The sequence below is a fragment of the Oryx dammah genome, unplaced genomic scaffold, assembly GCF_014754425.2.
Source record: "Oryx dammah isolate SB20612 unplaced genomic scaffold, SCBI_Odam_1.1 HiC_scaffold_14, whole genome shotgun sequence".
In the NCBI taxonomy this organism is placed as follows: Eukaryota; Metazoa; Chordata; class Mammalia; order Artiodactyla; family Bovidae; genus Oryx; species Oryx dammah.
The window spans coordinates 23,438,417-23,454,988 of record NW_024070198.1 but is presented as its reverse complement, the minus strand read 5'-3'; the positions used below and the strand labels follow the sequence as shown (position 1 = coordinate 23,454,988).

At 49.0% G+C, this 16,572-nt stretch overlaps 1 protein-coding gene across 3 annotated transcripts in view; it reads left to right on the top strand.

The window, feature by feature from the left end:
* SH3PXD2A (SH3 and PX domains 2A) overlaps nt 1–16,572 on the top strand; it is a 259,112-nt gene that overhangs the window by 49,923 nt on the left and 192,617 nt on the right. For all 3 annotated transcript variants that reach the window (XM_040254322.1, XM_040254321.1, XM_040254320.1), the window contains exon 2: nt 12,307–12,387. In XM_040254322.1, the coding sequence (XP_040110256.1) occupies nt 12,307–12,387 (81 nt within the window). The remainder of the gene's footprint in view (nt 1–12,306; nt 12,388–16,572) is intronic.

The following is a 16,572-nucleotide window of genomic DNA, read 5'->3' as shown; positions in this document are numbered from 1 at the left end:
TTGATTTTGGAGAATGTGGGGCTAGAATCATCCTTTCCAGCCCGGTCCTAGATCGCTGGGCTGCGCCCAAGCCCCTTGGAAGCCCAGGACCATGGTCCTTTCCAGGGTTCGAGCGAGTATCTGGTTGTTTAAGGTTTCCAGGTCTTTAGCTCCTGAATGTCAATATACAACTAGAATTTTTCTCGACTTCCACCATAGAGAGAGCCTCCTCCCCCTAGCCCGGGCATCCCGCCACCCTCTCTGAGCTCCTGGGCATTACCCAAGACACCTATACTCACCTATTCTGGGCCTCTCCATCGGAGGACCCGCTGCCCCAAGGTGGTCAGATATATCTGTTCTGATAAGCTGGCTTGGGACCAGAGGGAGGTGGCAGGGCTGGAGGGAGGGAGGTGCAGAGGTCCAACCCCATGCCCTCAGGTAATCTGGAGAGCAAGCAGTGAGGGCGACACCCAGAGGCCTAGAAGCTGCAGTGCCTTCCTTTCTTGACCCAGGAAGGGTCATCGGTGCCTCCAGAAACTTCTAGGAAAGAGGCAAAAACTCCAAGAGCACAAAAGACTGTGCTAGGCTCTTTGAAGGGGAAGATGGGGAGGAGAGGTCATGTGTGGCCAACAGCTACAGCGACCCCAGCACTATGGTTATTGCTTCCCTTGTGTTCTCATTAAGCTTCACGGTGGGGCAGGTGTTATCACACCCATTTTACAGATGGGGAGTGGAGGCTCAGAGAAAGAAACAACTTCTCCAGTAGCCAGATTGGAATACGTCTGAACCATGCAAAATAGAGCCCTTGGTCCTCAAGCTGGTCTCACTACCCCGCTGCCACGTGGGTGGCCTCAGTACTGACCGAAGGGTCACCTACAGGTAAAGCAACCGATTGAAGAGCAAATCGTCATGGTGGAGGCTCCGCCTGGGCTCAAGGCAGTCTGGTGTAGTTATCAAAAAGGACGAAGTGGTCAAGCTTCGGGGTCAACACCGCATTTAAACCTGAGCTTTATCATGCACCTGTGGAACTTCAGGTAGATCTGTTATTTCTCAAGGTCTCTTCATTTGTTAACTAGAGATGATAACAACACTTTCCCCCACAGAATCAATGTCAGGATTAAATGAGATCATCAAGATAAAGTGCTTAGCAAAGCCTGGAATGCAGTTAAGTGATCAATACAGGGGCATGGCTATAATTTTTATTCCTACTGAAACCACAAGCTCCTGCATTGAAGAGAAAGGTTTGTAAAAAAAAAAAAAAAAAAAAAAAAACAACCAAAAAACTGGCTCATCCTGCTGTTCTAGCTCTGGTGACTGCAAGGACAGAGTTTCGGCAGCTGAACCTTTTTAAAGGTCGGTGTAAGTTTTGTCAATCCTGCTAGCTTCTAGTTTGCACACTCATTTCCTCTCCAGGAAACATGAAAAAAAAGAAAAAAATGCCTCCGACCCCGAGGGGCCTGCCACAGCCCATCCATCCTTTCTGTGAGGTGCTCCCAAGGATGGCCATTGTTCTCTCTGCCCTGGGCAGCAGAGCTATTTTTACTCTTCTACTTTCCCAGGCCAGCCTTGTTAGCAGTGTGGGGACAGAGAGAGAGAGAGTGTGTGTGTGTGTGTGTGTGTGTGTGTGTGCTCGCGCGCGCGTCCCCCTGCCTCTGTCCGTCTGTGTCCCTGACTCTTACTTCCTGCTCCCCTCCTGCTCCGATTCCTGGTGTCATGATTCAAGTCTCAGGGCAAATGGAAAGAAGGCAGTTCACCCCCGCCCTCTTCCTGAGTATCCAAATAGCTAAGGTTCACTTGGGCACTCACCATGTGCCAGCCCCAACCTTGTGTCATCACATTTAAAGGGAAGCTCCCATTATAAACCACACTTTGCAGCTAACGAGACCCTCTCAGAGAGGCTAAGACACATGCTCAGGCCCACACAGCAGTGGAGTGTGGAAGCTAAAATTCAAATCCACCAAATGCCTTCGAAAGCTGTCTTTCTCCTCTGCAATGCCAGGGCTGCCTTTGGTGCTTTCTGAGCCTCATTTGTTGGTACCCCATTGCTCCAGCTGGTATTCCTGCTTGATTTGATTGGTCAGTGTGAGTCTGGCTGCTCCAGCTGAGCTGGAGGGCCTGGAGGTCGGGGTCTCTGCCTCATCTGTCGTGCGGCACAAAAGCCAGCAGCAGGCAATAACGTCACTTGACATCAGTGAGTTGCTTTGTTCCTTCTCTTACTTCAGTTCAGTTCAGTTCAGTCGCTCAGTCACGTCCGACTCTTTGCGACCCCATGAATCGCAGCACGCCAGGCCTCCCTGTCCATCACCAACTCCCGGAGTTCACGCAAACTCACGTCCATCAAGCCGGTGATGCCATCCAGCCATCTCATCCTCTGTCGTCCCCTTCTCCTCCTGCCCCCAGTCCCTCCCCGCATCAGTCTTTTCCAATGAGTCAACTCTTCGCATGAGGTGGCCAAAGTACTGGAGCTTCAGCTTTAGCATCATTCCTTTCAAAGAATACCCAGGACTGATCTCCTTTAGAATGAACTGGTTGGATCTCCTTGCAGTCCAAGGGACTCCAAGTGTCTTCTCCAACACCACAGTTCAAAAACATCAATTCTTTGGTGCTCAGCTTTCTTCACAGGCCAACTCTCACATCCTTACATGACCACTGGGGAAACCATAGCCTTGGCTAGACGGACCTTTGTTGGCAAAGTAATGTCTCTGCTTTTGAATATGCTATATAGGTTGGTCATAACTTTCCTTCCAAGGAGTAAGCGCAAGTCTGACACTGTTTCCACTGTTTTCCCCATCTGTTTGCCATGAAGTGATGGGACCAGATGCCATGATCTTCGTTTTCTGAATGTTGAGCTTTAAGCCAACTTTTTCACTCTCTTTCATCAAGAACCTCTTTAGTTCCTCTTCACTTTCTGCCATAAGGCTGGTGTCATTTGCATATCTGAGGTTACTGATATTTCTCCCGGCAATCTTGATTCCAGCTTGTGCTTCTTCCAGCCCAGCATTTCTCATGATGTACTCTGCATATAAGTTAAATAATCAGGGTGACACTATACAGCCTTGATGTACTCCTTTTCCTATTTGGAACCAGTCTGTTGTTCCATGTCCAGTTCTAACTGTTGCTTCCTGACCTGCATATAGGTTTCTCAAGAGGCAGGTCAGGTGGTCTGGTATTTCCATCTCTTTCAGAATTTTCCACAGTTGATTGTGATCCACACAGTCAAAGGCTTTGGCATAGTCAATAAAGCAGAAATAGATGTTTCTCTGGAACTCTCTTCCTTTTTCCATGATCCAGCGGACTTACTTAGGGGACATTAAATGAGCACCTCTTAGGTATAAATTGTCTTGCTGGGCGTTAGAATGCCATGATCTGCCTTAAAGGAACTTCTGTTCTAATGGGGAGATATGGGGTAGCTCAAACATCCTCAGACAGCCCCAGAGTGAGGTAACCATGGTTCTTCCCATCTTGCAGAGGAACGAATGGAGTAACCAGCTATTGGAAGTTTCCTCCAAACCCTCTTGCCTACACACTGCCCTCCAAATTAAATAATAAAGGCCTGGGATTCACACAAATGATGACAGGTGCTGAGAGTGATGGATCCCCACTAGACATTCTTGAAGGTGTTTGATACAGTTTAGGAGCCTGTTGACCTTCCCCTCCTTCACATCCCTTTAAAAAGCCTTCTTTCCCAAATGCAAGTCAAAACCACAATGAGGTGTCACTTCACACCTGTCAGAATGGCTGTTATCAGAAAGACAACAAATCATGGATGTTGGCCAAGGTGTGGAGAAACGGGAACCCTCAGGAACTGTTGGTGGGAATGTAAATTGGTGCAGATACTGGAAAACAGTGTAGAGTTTGCTCAAAAAATTAAAAATAGAACTGCCATATGATCCAGCAGTTCCACTTCTGGGTGTTTATCTAAAGAAAATGAAAACACTGATTAGAAAAGATATATACACGTTTATGTTCATTGCAGCATTATATATGATAGCCAAGATAGGGAAGCAACCCAAGTGCCTATCAACAGATGAATAGATAAAGAAGGTGTGATATATTCATATGTATGAAAGTGAAAGTGGTAGTCACTCAGTTGTGTCCGACTCTTTGCGACCCCATGGACTGTAGCTCGCCAGGCTCTCTCTGTTCATGGAATTTTCCAGGCAAGAGTACTGGAGTGGTTTGCCATTCCCTTCTCCAGGGGATCTTCCTGACCCAGGGATCAAACCTGGGTCTCCCACACTGCAGGCAAGAATACTGGAGTGGTTAGCCATTCCCTTCTCCAGGGGATCTTCCTGACCCAGGTATCAAACCCGGGTCTCCCACATTGCAGGCAGGTTCTTTACCATCTGAGCCACCAGGGTAGCCCGTATATATGTATGTGTGTATATATATGTATATATATTCCATATGTATACATAAGGGAATATGAGCCATACAGAGAATGAAGTTTTACCATCTGCAGCAGCATGTTCTGCTAAGGGAAGTAAGTCAGATGGAGAAAGACAAATACTACATGATTTCACTTAATATGTGGAATCTAACAAACAGAAATGAACAAACAACAGAAACAAAGTCATAGATACAGAAAACAAACAAGTGGGTGCCAGAGGGGAGGGGGCGAGGGGAGGAGAAAATAGATGAGAGAGATTAAGAAGTACAGACTTTCAGCTAAGAAATAAATGAGTCACAGGTATGAAATTACAGTGTAGTAAATATTGTCGATAATTATGTAGTACCTTTGTATGGTGACAGATAGTAACCAGACTTATTGTGGTGATGCTTTTGAAATGTGTAGCAATATCAAATCACTATGTTATGCACCAGGAACTAACATAGTGTTATAGGTCAATTTACTTCAAAAACAAACTTGTAGCAAAAGAGATCAGGTTTCTGGTTACCAGAGAAGGGTGGGTGGAGTGGGAATTTGACGAAGGATAAAAATTCCCAGTTGTGAGATAAGTAAGTACTAGGGATATGACGTACAACATGAGAAATGTCATTAACACTGCTGTATATCACATGTGAAAGTTGTTAAGAGAGTAAATCCTAAGAGTTCTCATCACAAAAAATTTTCTATTTCTTTGATGCTATATCTGTATTAAATGCTGGATGTTCTTGAAGCTTATTATGGCAGTCATTGCATGATGGATGTAAGTCAAATCATTACGCCACACACCGTAAATGTATACAGTGTTGTATGTCAAGTATATCCCAATGAAACTGGGAGGGGGAAAGCTCTTTTCCCAGAGGAGAGCCTTTTGGCACAGGTTTATAGCGGGTGCGCGGCAGCTATGTTTTGGAGGGGTGGGTGGATCCTGGTTCTGGGAGGAGCCTTCTGTGGGCCACACTCCTTGTCTCTCACAAGCCTTTCTGGGGTTCGCTTCTGCTGTGTTTGTTCTAATTGCACCATAAAGAGGTCCAGAGGGAGCCAGGCTAGGGTGGTCTGAGGCCTGAAAGGCTCCACCGTCTGGTCAAGAACCCATACTGAACCTGTGTGTGTGTGTGTGTGTGTGTGTGTGTGTGTGCACGCGTGCGCGTGTGTGCGCTTTAGAGGGGAGGTTGCCCCCAAGTCCAGGCTTCTAAGTGCTGCTTGTTGCTCAAATCTGCAGTGTCATCTACCCTCCCCACCCCATGAATAATCATCCACTCCAGAGGAGATGTCAGAGTTTTAGAGGACTACACCCTGAGGGTGCTCAGAAATGTTAGCCAGGTGGCCACAGGCCATTGAACTCGATTTTGCTGGCAGGGTTGTGGGCTGGCAAAGTTTTGTACCAAGTCAGATATATTTATATTCTGCCCCTTGACCACTGAGAATTTGCTTCTGGAGGTGGGCGTAGTCCCCAGATGTTGCTGCTAGCGACCTCTTTGGTGCTTTAAACCCAGTAGATTTTCAGTCATTAGCCAGCCAGTCATATTTCAGGGTGCCCAGCAGACTGCCAGGCCTGGGATACCTCAGAGGAGTGAGAGAATACAGTTGCTGCCCTTGGGGAGACTGGGAGGACATAGTCACCCAAGTGAAATGGACAAGGTGACAGCATGCGTCCAGGGCTGGGTCATCCTGAGTCAACAAGTAATAAACAGAGGCAGATCTAGTAAGTGGCTAGTTGTGAAAAACAGACTGTGAGCACCGCAAGAGAGGACCACAGACGTACTAGGCTGGTGGGCCCAGGTCCTATGATGAAATCTGGGAGGCTTTCAAATTGGGTGCAGCCAACTGTTATCAAGATGGGTCTTTGACACCGGAGTCTCTGCCACTTATTAGTGGGGGTCAGTGGGCCTCAGGCAGAAGGAGAAGGGGCATTAGCCTAACATTGGTGGATCCCTTGCCTTGGGAGCGGCAGCCCTGGGATCCTCTGCCCTGCTGGGTGAGGTGGATCTTGGGGATCAACCCGGTCTAATTTGAGACTCCCCTGCCTGTCATAGGACTTAGTACAGACTTAGTACATGGGGCCCTTTGAATAGAAGGTTAGATCCAATTGGTACCTTAGGTGGGCTAGCATGATGAACTTCTCCAGCAGGAAGCCAGAGCTGCAATCAGCTCCCTAAATAAGAATTCCCCTTTCCTGGCTGTTGAAATGTGTTCGTTCAGACCTCTGTGGCCATAGCCTTTAGCAGCCTATTCCAAACATTAAGCATCCGTTCATCTAGAAGATCTGGGAAAGTGGAGGAACTGGGTCCTGAGGAGACACTGTAACCTCAAGGGACCTGGGGAGAAGGCAATGGCACCCCACTCCAGTGCTCTTGCCTGGAGAATCCCATGGACAGAGGAGCCTGGTGGGCTGCAGTCCATGGGGTTGCTAGGAGTCAGACACGACTGAGCGACTTCACTTTCACTTTTCACTTTCGTTCACTGGAGAAGGAAATGGCAACCCACTCCAGTGTTCTTGCCTGGAGAATCCCAGGGACAGGGGAGCCTGGTGGGCTGCCGTCTATGGGGTCGCGCAGAGTCGGACACGACTGAAGTGACTCAGCAGCAGCAGCAGCAGCAGCAAGGGACCTGGAAAGCAGTGACAACCTACCCAGGGGACACGGTGCTGTGTCCTGGTTAGAAACGTTTCTGTATGCATTAGAAGGAGGGACTCCTTTCTCTGTGTGCCTGCATCCCAGAGCCGTGGTGCACAGTTTGGGGTGCAGAATATAGGCTAACTTTTGCCCCCTACTTATCCATAGCAGTCTTTGGACAGTAAACAACTTATACAACTATAGGCGACAACCCTCGTCTTCGCCAACTATTCCCACCCTGTGTTGGTATAAGCAGGTGAAGGAAGGTTGTCATTGGGTTTCCACTTGGTCGAGGGCCAGGGGCAGCTGGCAGGGGTTTAGGGAAGATAAGACCTCCTCAGTAAACTGAGCTACCATGGCCAGGTGGAGATTTCCCCACACTTCCTAACTTCTTGCCTCTAACTGTACTCTTCATCAGCAAAGGGAGCAGTGGGTACTTACTGGCACTTTCTAATTAAGCGTGGGCAGGTCCCAGGCCTTCTAGGAATGATTAGGCCATAGCTTTGGGTCATTAATTGGTCGCAGTCCAGGTCTGAGCATGGCCCTCCCTCCACAGGAACTGGGCTGGGCTTCAGTCTCAGTTCTCTGGAGCTGAGCTGCTGGTCTGATTTGCATCAAGGCTGTTTCCTTGTTGAAAGGAGCAGGACTTGGAAGTCTTGGAAGCCACAGACATTTCTGGGCCTAATGAGCTGAGCAGATGGAAAGCGACCCAAGATGGCCCCACAGTGGGTGAGCTGGTGGAACGGAGGCATCGCGGAGTTTCTGTAGTTGAGTCTGTGGAGGAGGGTGAGCGTGGCAGGTGAACTTGAGACTCTAGGGCTTCCTCTCTGGGGGAGGCTGGATGCAATCCCTAGATGCTTGCCATCTGCCTGAAGTGACCAGAGATGGGGAAATAGAATCCATGCTTTTTTTAATCCAGAAGGAAGGGAAACTCCACCCGGGGAAACATGACTCCAAGTAAAGTACGTGCAGGCAGAATGTTTAATTGAAAACCTTTCTTGAGACCCAGCTGCTGGGTAACCTTATCCTGGTCACTCCTGCAGCCAGAGGAGGGTTTACCTGGGCCCCTGACGCAGACCCGGTGAACAGAGCTGGCTTTCTCCAGTGACCTCTGCCCTGTCCCCTTCCCCTCCACCTGCTCCTTCTCTGCGGTTCATCCCTAGGGTTTCCCACACAGCCAGCTCAGGCGGGCTTGAGGAACTCTGATGTGGGGGTGGGGCAGTGGGAGCAGGGCTGGAACTGTGATGATCTGGGTGCCCATCTGGGCTGATGGCCTAGGATGATCGAGCTTTGGAAGCAAGCAGACCAGCAAACAACGAGGGAAAGGGGCCTGGAGGGTATCCGTGGATCCTCCCTGGCCTCCAGGGAGGCCTCTGACCCTTTCTTTAGCTCAGGGTTTACACTGTTTGTCCAGGAGGGTGGGCTGGGCATGGGGGTGGGAGGCTCTGGCAAGTCCCAGAGGTCTGGGAGAACCTGGAATGGGGGCTCCTTTCCCCACTCCCACAGCTAGTCATCAGTTGTTCAGTCACTCAATCACTCAGTGTCCGACTCTGTGACCCCTTAAACTGCAGCATGCCAGGCTTCCCTGTCCTTTACTATCTCCCAGAGTTTGCTCAAACTCATGTCTATTGAGTCAGTGATGCCATCCAACCATCTCATCCTCTGTCACCCCCTTCTCCTCCTGCCCTCAATCTTTCCCAGAGTCAGGGTCTTTTCCAGTGAGCCGGGTTTTCGCATCAGGTGGCTGAAATATTGGAGCTTCAGCTTTAACATCAGCCCTTCCAATGAATATATAGGGTTGATTTCCTTTAGGATCGACTGGTTTGATCGCCTTGCTGTCCAAGGGACAGTCACCAGATAGCCAGTTTTTCTTGTGGGTTCAGGTCAAGTCTTAGGTAGCGACAATGCCCTATGGCTCTTCGACAGTTTTGAATAGTAAAGGAGGAAGGACAGGTGTTCCTGGTCCTGTGCTGATCAGTCCTAGACTAGGAATTAGGAAGCCTGGTCTCCTGTCCTAGCTCTGCCACTTGCAGGGGGAGCACACCTGCGATGAAACCAACATAGTGGGTCAGGCCGGTAGCTTTGCAGGCTGTGTGCACAAGGTAGAGGAAGAGCCCGAGGGTCCGAGAGGCTGGGCTGAGGTCTCTCAGCCATGACAAGGAAGGTCCTAAGAGTGGCTGACTCCAGAGTCTGTGCCTCTTCCCTGGTGAATCGCCATCCTAGGTCCTAGGTTCCTCCTTTGCAAAAGGAGGGGCCTCCCAGCTGCCAGAGCCAGCGAGCCTGTGATTAATTCTCCCTGGGAGGTGACGGGAAGCCCCTAATTACTAGAGAGGATGGAGCAGGGGTCATGCTAAGCCCAGTTAAGCCCTTGCTCTGGGTCCCGCTTGGCTGGCCAGGGAGAAGGACTGCTGTCTAATGGCCTGCGAGTGAGGGCAGGCTCTTTCCAAGAGGGCCCACTCACTTGGGGCCTCCTTCTGACGTGTTGTGCATAACGTCTCTAGGAAGGGGAGATGTGGGTGGAAGGGAGTTGTAGCCAGCAGGATTTGGGATTAAAGGAGCTAGAAGTCAACGGGGGGGGGGGGTGAGCTATAACCCCCCAGAAAAACCCCAGAGTGTCTTGCCACAGTTGGTGGAGCCGGTTGGGTATGAGAGTTTCCTGCATGTCCGTCTTGCTTTGTAGCATTTTTCACTGTTGACTTCTGTCTGGGTCTCTTCTTGGTCTCAGGCTCTCAGAATTAGTCTGCCTCCCCCATGTTCCTCAAGAGTTGTACAGACTTCTCAGATCACCCAAAACTTTATTGAAAAAGATGCCATTCAGTCCTGATCACAAAGTTTGATTAAATATCCCTGCTCCTGAATTTACATATAGGTAGACAGTCCAGTATAGTTAAGAGCATAGGGATTAAACTCAGCTGGACTTGGGTTCAATCCTTTGCTCTGTATTTTCCTAGCCGTGTGACCTTGGGCAAGTTATTTGGCTTCTCTGAACCTCAGCTTCCTCTTGTGCAAAATGGGGATGGCAGTGGTAGCTACCTCACTGAGCTGAAGATTAAATGAGCTAGTGCATATGAGTGTTTTGCACTGTGCTGGCACATAGTAACCATTACCTAAATGGTTTCTACAGTTTATTGTATGAGATATATGTTTATATATGATATAAAGCAAAGCATATCCCTGGGTGTTTATTTATGTCAGTAGTTTATTTCGGGCTTGTGAGGACAGGGACAGCCTTTTCACTTAATGTTCTTTCTTGTTGGGATCACATAAAACATGTCATAAATACCCCATTTCAGGGTGGCAACACTCAGCTGTATTTGCTTTGCTTTATAGCTGTCTCCTTGGGTGCGTTTCAGAACAAACACTCCGCACTGCACGAGGCTAACTCTGTGACTTAGAGATTGGAGTGGAGAAGGGGCTAGATTCAGGGCTTGTTTCCTTGGCTGTTAACTGAGCAGCCAAACAACAGCCTCACACTCCTGTGTGCAAAACCCTTGTGGACTCAGTGTTCGTGCCTCCCCCAGTCTCTCCTGCTAAGTCCACATGTTAAAGTCCAGATCCCCGATGTGATGGTATCCGAGGTGGAGCCTTTGAGAATTAATTAGGTCCAGACGCGGTCATGAAGGTAGAGCCACAATGATGAGTTTAGTGTCCTTATAAGAAGAGAAGGAAATTAGAGCTCTTGTCTCCACCACGTGAAGGTACGACAAGGTGACCGGGAAGCAGGTTCCACCTGGAACCTTGATTGGGGTTTCCAGCTTCCATGACTGTAAGAAATAAACACTGTTGTCTAAGCCACCCAGTCTGTGGAGTTTTGTTACAGCGGCCCAGGCAGATCAGACCGCCCTGCTCCAGGCAGTGAAGCCCGCCACTCTGATGCCAAGGTGTCCACACGCACCTCCTCTTCGCTTCCGTTCCTTTTCACGACCCTGGCTTCTCCGGCCACTTTGTTCCCCTCTCTGGTGGATTCCCCCTCACACCTCCTGAATCAGAATCACCAGGCACAGGCCCGGGAATAGGGGTTTTTACTGAGCTCCGCAGGTGATTCCGATGAACAGGGCATCCTGGCAAGGGGACTGGTGCAGGGACCTAGAGCTGCCCGGTCTGCTCTGAAGGCGGAAGGAGCAAATGTCAACCCTGGGTCAGGGACCTCACAGCAGGCACTGGGGGAAGTTCAGCAGAGTAGCTCTGAGGTTGTGTGGGGGACCCTCCCTCTAACCGAGGCCTCGCCCAGGAAGGCATGTCTTTGGTGTGGGTTCAGGTGAGAGGAACAGAAATGGGGCAAACAATAGGCCAGATTGTGTGGGTTTTCTCCAGTCAGCAGTCTTGCCCACCTCCTGGGCCAGGCAGCCTTCCACAGTGGCCTGAGTAGCAGTGGTCCAGAGCCTGACTGAGCACTGGGAACTGGGGTGACACGAGGAATGGGGTCCTGACATGCCTTCATTTCAGAAAAGTCTACAGATCTTGCACACGCTAACTTCCCTCCCATGCATCTATGTCCCAGCCAGAAGGCGAGGGTGGTCATTCACTGGGGCAGAGTGTTTGCTAGGCACCGACTCTGTGCCGGGCGCAGAGCTAAGACTCAGGGACACCGGGATGAATCACACATCTCTGAAATGCTCACAGCCTCCTGAAGCAGGTTTACAGTGGGTTCCGAGGATCAACTGAGGCAGAATCAGCTGGAGTGGTTTGTTTAAAACATAAACACCCAGTTTCAACAAACATACCACTCTGGTGAGGGGTGTTGATACTGGGAGAGGTTGTGCAAGTGTGGAGGTGGGGATAGAAGGGAACCCTCTGTACCTTCTGCTCAGTTTTCCTGTGAACCTAAAAGTGCTCTATAAAAATTGTTTAACAAAAGAAAATGTGGATGCCTGAGCCTCCAAAACCCAGGTGTACTTATGCAGAATTGTAGAGGGTGGGGTTCTGACATCTGTGATTTTGGAAGGCCCTTTGCAGAATCCATTCACCATAAAGTTTGAGAATCAGTGGAAATTAGCTACTTAGATTTTTTTTAAACAAGCCCAAATTTATGTTCATTGTATAAAGTACATATAAACAAGAAGATGGAAATTAAAACCACTTGTAACCCTACCCACCTAATATAATCATCCTTAGCATTTTACTGAATACTCTTCTAGGTGTGTGTGTGTGTTTAGACATGTGTAGCATCCATGTATACCTGACACTATGCTAAAGCCCTGGGGACAAAGATGAGAGAAAGAATGGTCTTGTATGGAATACCCACAGTCATGGGAAATGATGATTGGTGCAGCTTGAGGCCCTGCCGTAGATACCCACTCACCTTCTCTTACCTGTCCCCCACAGGTATACATCATCAACGTGACCTGGTCCGACTCCACATCCCAGACCATCTACCGGAGGTACAGCAAGTTCTTTGACCTGCAGGTGAGTGAGTCTGAGCTCAGATGGGGCCTGGTTCCATATGAAGTGGCCTGAGCCTCTGGTGGGCTAGCCTGTCTCATTCCTCACTCATCCAGAGACCCCCTTCCAGCAATCTCAAGGTCAGAGTTTAGGCAGAACAGAAGGATGGAGGAGGGAACCTTGGCAGTCAGTCTGGGCTGAGCTCAGTCTTGGATGTTGTAGACAGACACTTGGGGCTATGTTGACTTCTTAACATGACTGTTAACAGTCATGCTTTGTCACCCTCCTGCATTTGGAGGCTGAGAAGATGGCCGTGGGTGCTGTGTGCCTGAGCAGACATGTGTCTATAAACATACAGAGTGAGACACAAGCCACCACATCATTGTAGGCAAAGAAAAGCAAACACACAGAAAAGAATGAAGCAGAAAATAAGCAACGTCTTGAACTACAGACACAAACTGGGCAAACCGCTGTGTCTGTCTAACGGGATAAGGCTCTGCTGTCCTGTTTGTATGCGTATGTAATATGTGTGTCTCTTCCCCATACCCAGGCATGTCACATGGGGGATGGTAACATGGATTCCACAGCTCCACTGTAGATGCCTCCCTTGATGTCAGCTGATTTGGCTAGGCTTCTTCAGGTCACAAGCAGCCGTTTCGTGCTCGTACTGGCTTAGGTGAAAAGGAGGCTTGGTTGGAATGATATACCGGGGAAGCTTATGCAGTCAACCAGATGGTGGAAGGGAGAGTGAGACAGCGGCTCCAAGAATGCCTGAAACAAGGCTGCGCTCCTTCTCTCTTGTCTTGGCTTCTCTCTGGGCACTGTCCTCAGCAGTCTCGCAGTCAGTTCAGTTCAGTTCATTTCAGTCGCTCAGTCGTGTCCGACTCTTTGCGACCCCATGAATCGCAGCACGCCAGGCTCTCTGTCCATCACCATCTCCTGGAGTTCACTCAGACTCACGTCCATCGAGTCCGTGATGCCGTCCAGCCATCTCATCCTCGGTCGTCCCCTTCTCCTCCTGCCCCCAATCCCTCCCAGCATCAGAGTCTTTTCCAATGAGTCAACTCTTCGCATGAGGTGGCCAAAGTACTGGAGCTTCAGCTTTAGCAGCATTCCTTCCAAAGAAATCCCAGGGTTGATCTCCTTCAGAATGGACTGGTTGGAACTCCTTGCAGTCCAAGGGACTCTCAAGAGTCTTCTCCAACACCACAGTTCAAAAGCATCGATTCTTCAGTGCTCAGCTTTCTTCACAGTCCAACTCTCACATCCATACATGACCACAGGAAAAACCATAGCCTTGACTAGGCGGACCTTAGTCGTCAAAGTAATGTCTCTGCTTTTGAATATACTATCTAGGTTGGTCATAACTTTTCTTCCAAGGAGTAAGCGTCTTTTAATTTCATGGCTGCAGTCACCATCTGCAGTGATTTTGGAGACCCAAAAAATAAAGTCTGACACTGTTTCTACTGTTTCCCCATCTATTTCCCATGAAGTGATGGGACCAGATGCCATGATCTTCGTTTTCTGAATGTTGAGCTTTAAGCCAACTTTTTCACTCTCCTCTTTCACTTTCATCAAGAGGCTTTTTAGTTCCTCTTCACTTTCTGCCATAAGGCTGGTGTCATCTGCATATCTGAGGTTATTGATATTTCTCCCGGCAATCTTGATTCCAGTTTGTTTCTTCCAGTCCAGCGTTTCTCATGATGTACTCTGCATAGAAGTTAAATAAGCAGGGTGACAATGTACAGCCTTGACATACTCCTTTTCCTACTTGGAACCAGTCTGTTGTTCCATGTCCAGTTCTAACTGTTGCTTCCTGACCTGCATACAGATTTCTCAAGAGGCAGATCAGGTGGTCTGGTATTCACATCTCTTTCAGAATTCTCCACAGTTTATTGTGATCCACACAGTCAAAGGCTTTGGCATAGTCAATAAAGCAGAAATAGATGTTTTTCTGGAACTCTCTTGCTTTTTCCATGATCCAGGGGATGTTCGCAATTTGATCTCTGGTTCCTCTGCCTTTTCTAAAACCAGCTTGAACATCAGGGAGTTCACGGTTCACGTATTGCTGAAGTCTGGCTTGGAGAATTTTGAGCATGACTTTACTAGTGTGTGAGATAAGTGCAGTTGTGCAGTAGTTTGAGCATTCTTTTGCATTGCCTTTCTTTGGAATTGGAATGAAAACTGACCTTTCCCAGTCCTGTGGCCACTGCTGAGTTTTCCAAACTTGCTGGCATATTGAGTGCAACACTTTCACAGCATCATCTTTCACAATTTGAAACAGCTCAACTGGAATTCCATCACCTCCACTAGCTTTGTTCGTAGTGATGCTTTCTAAGGCCCACTTGACTTCACATTCCAAGATGTCTGGCTCTAGATTAGTGATCACATCATCATGATTATCTGGGTCATGAAGATCTTTTTTGTAGAGTTCTTCAGTCAGTGGCTCCCAAATTTCCTACCTTGTGGTTTCCAACAGCAGAGACTGCCTCTCTCCCAGATCTAAATTGAAAAACCCCAGGCAAGACTCTGATTGGCTTGACTTAGATCAGGTGCCCTCTCTGCACCAATCATTATAGCCGAGGCTGGAAGGGCATGAACACCAACATGGCCACTAGGGGGCCCACCCCTGCTTATCAGAAGCTGAGAGCTTCCAGACTCTTCCTTAGAGCCATGAGCCTGGTTTAGGCCTATTAAAAACACAAAGAAGGGACATCCACTGCCGGCCCTCACAACTGAGGTCCACTTCTTCCTCTGCTGGTGAGTCATCTTGGAGATGCCAGGCTTGCGTGTTTACATCCAAGTACTTGATTTTATCCCATTGTCCTTATGGCTCTGCCTATGAGATGAGCCAGAGGTGAACCAGCTTCCTGCATTACAAATCCTCTCTTAATCTAACAATATGGGATTGCGAGCCACTCCTTACCCTCCTCCCTTCCTCCTCTTCCCTCATCAAGTCCTGTCCAGTCTCCTTGTGTCCTTCTGGTGTAAGCTGTTGGAATTTGCTGATACGCCCTCAATGGGTATAGTGTGCTGGACAGGAAATGATCACTTAGTTGGGGAGAGGGAACCCTGAAAGGACTCATTGATGAGCCAGAAGGGGTCTGAGAGCCAGCGGAAACTCTCAAATCAGAACTTTTCTTCCCCCCTTTTCTGTTCTATTCCCCCACCCCCTCCCTGGTTACAGAATCTCACAAGAAAGGAATGCTGCTCCCCCAACTTCTCCCTTGCCTGGAGGGCTCATTTCCTGTGTGTCGAGAGGGGACACGTGGATGAGGCCACTTGTGCGATGCGCTGGCCCTAGTTATGAGCATGGCCAGGCCTGTCCACATGGGTCATCGCCACCCTGTAGATGCTGTTTGGAAAGGGTGGTTCTTCGGAATTTAACCTTTCAACCAAGTATCTTTGGAAACCTGTTTTTTTTTTCAGAACTTGACATAAGGACATATAGTGGCATTCATTTTAGAAAGCCTTTCTCATTTATCAAGATCTCTGATTTTAATATGGCGGCTCCTATCAGAGGAAGAATAAACAGCATTGCTAATTCCATCTCTGGTCACTGGTGGCTCTCAGATCTCAGTTCAGAGCTGAGACACTGGGGACGCATTTCCTGGGGCCGGTTGCTGGCTCTGTCACTCTGTTAACTCCGGAGAAGTTCCTTAACTTCTCCACTTTCTCATCTGTAGAATGAAGATTCGAATGGTACCCACCCAGTAGGGTTGTTGTGAGGATTAAATGAGTGAATCCATGTTTTCCCCGACACATGGTTGTCTAGTACATTACTCGGTGTTAATGGTGACGAGAATGCCTGGATGCCTGGTTGAAGGGTGTGGGGGCTTAGTACCTCCTGTTACGGTATTGCTCTCTTGTTTCCCTCCCTTGGCTTCACTCTGCTGAGGAGCTGTGCAGTGACCAGTCCTCTGTCAGACTGTTCAGAGCCCCACAGGCTCTCTCTGGAGCTTGCCACTCAGGCAGGAAGGAGTGAGCTGGGAGTGGGGGTGTGGCCCACAGGGGCCTCCTCTCAGAGTCCTTCTGCTCCTCCCCTTGTAGGCTGAGCTCCACATTGGAACCCTGGAAGTCCTGGGCTGACTAAGCCAGCCTGGGGAAAGCTGCTTAACTGGCTTTACTACCTCATGGTTCTGAGTTTTCTGCTGCTGCTGCTGCTAAGTCGCCTCAGTCCTGTCCGACTCTGTGCGACCCCATAGACGG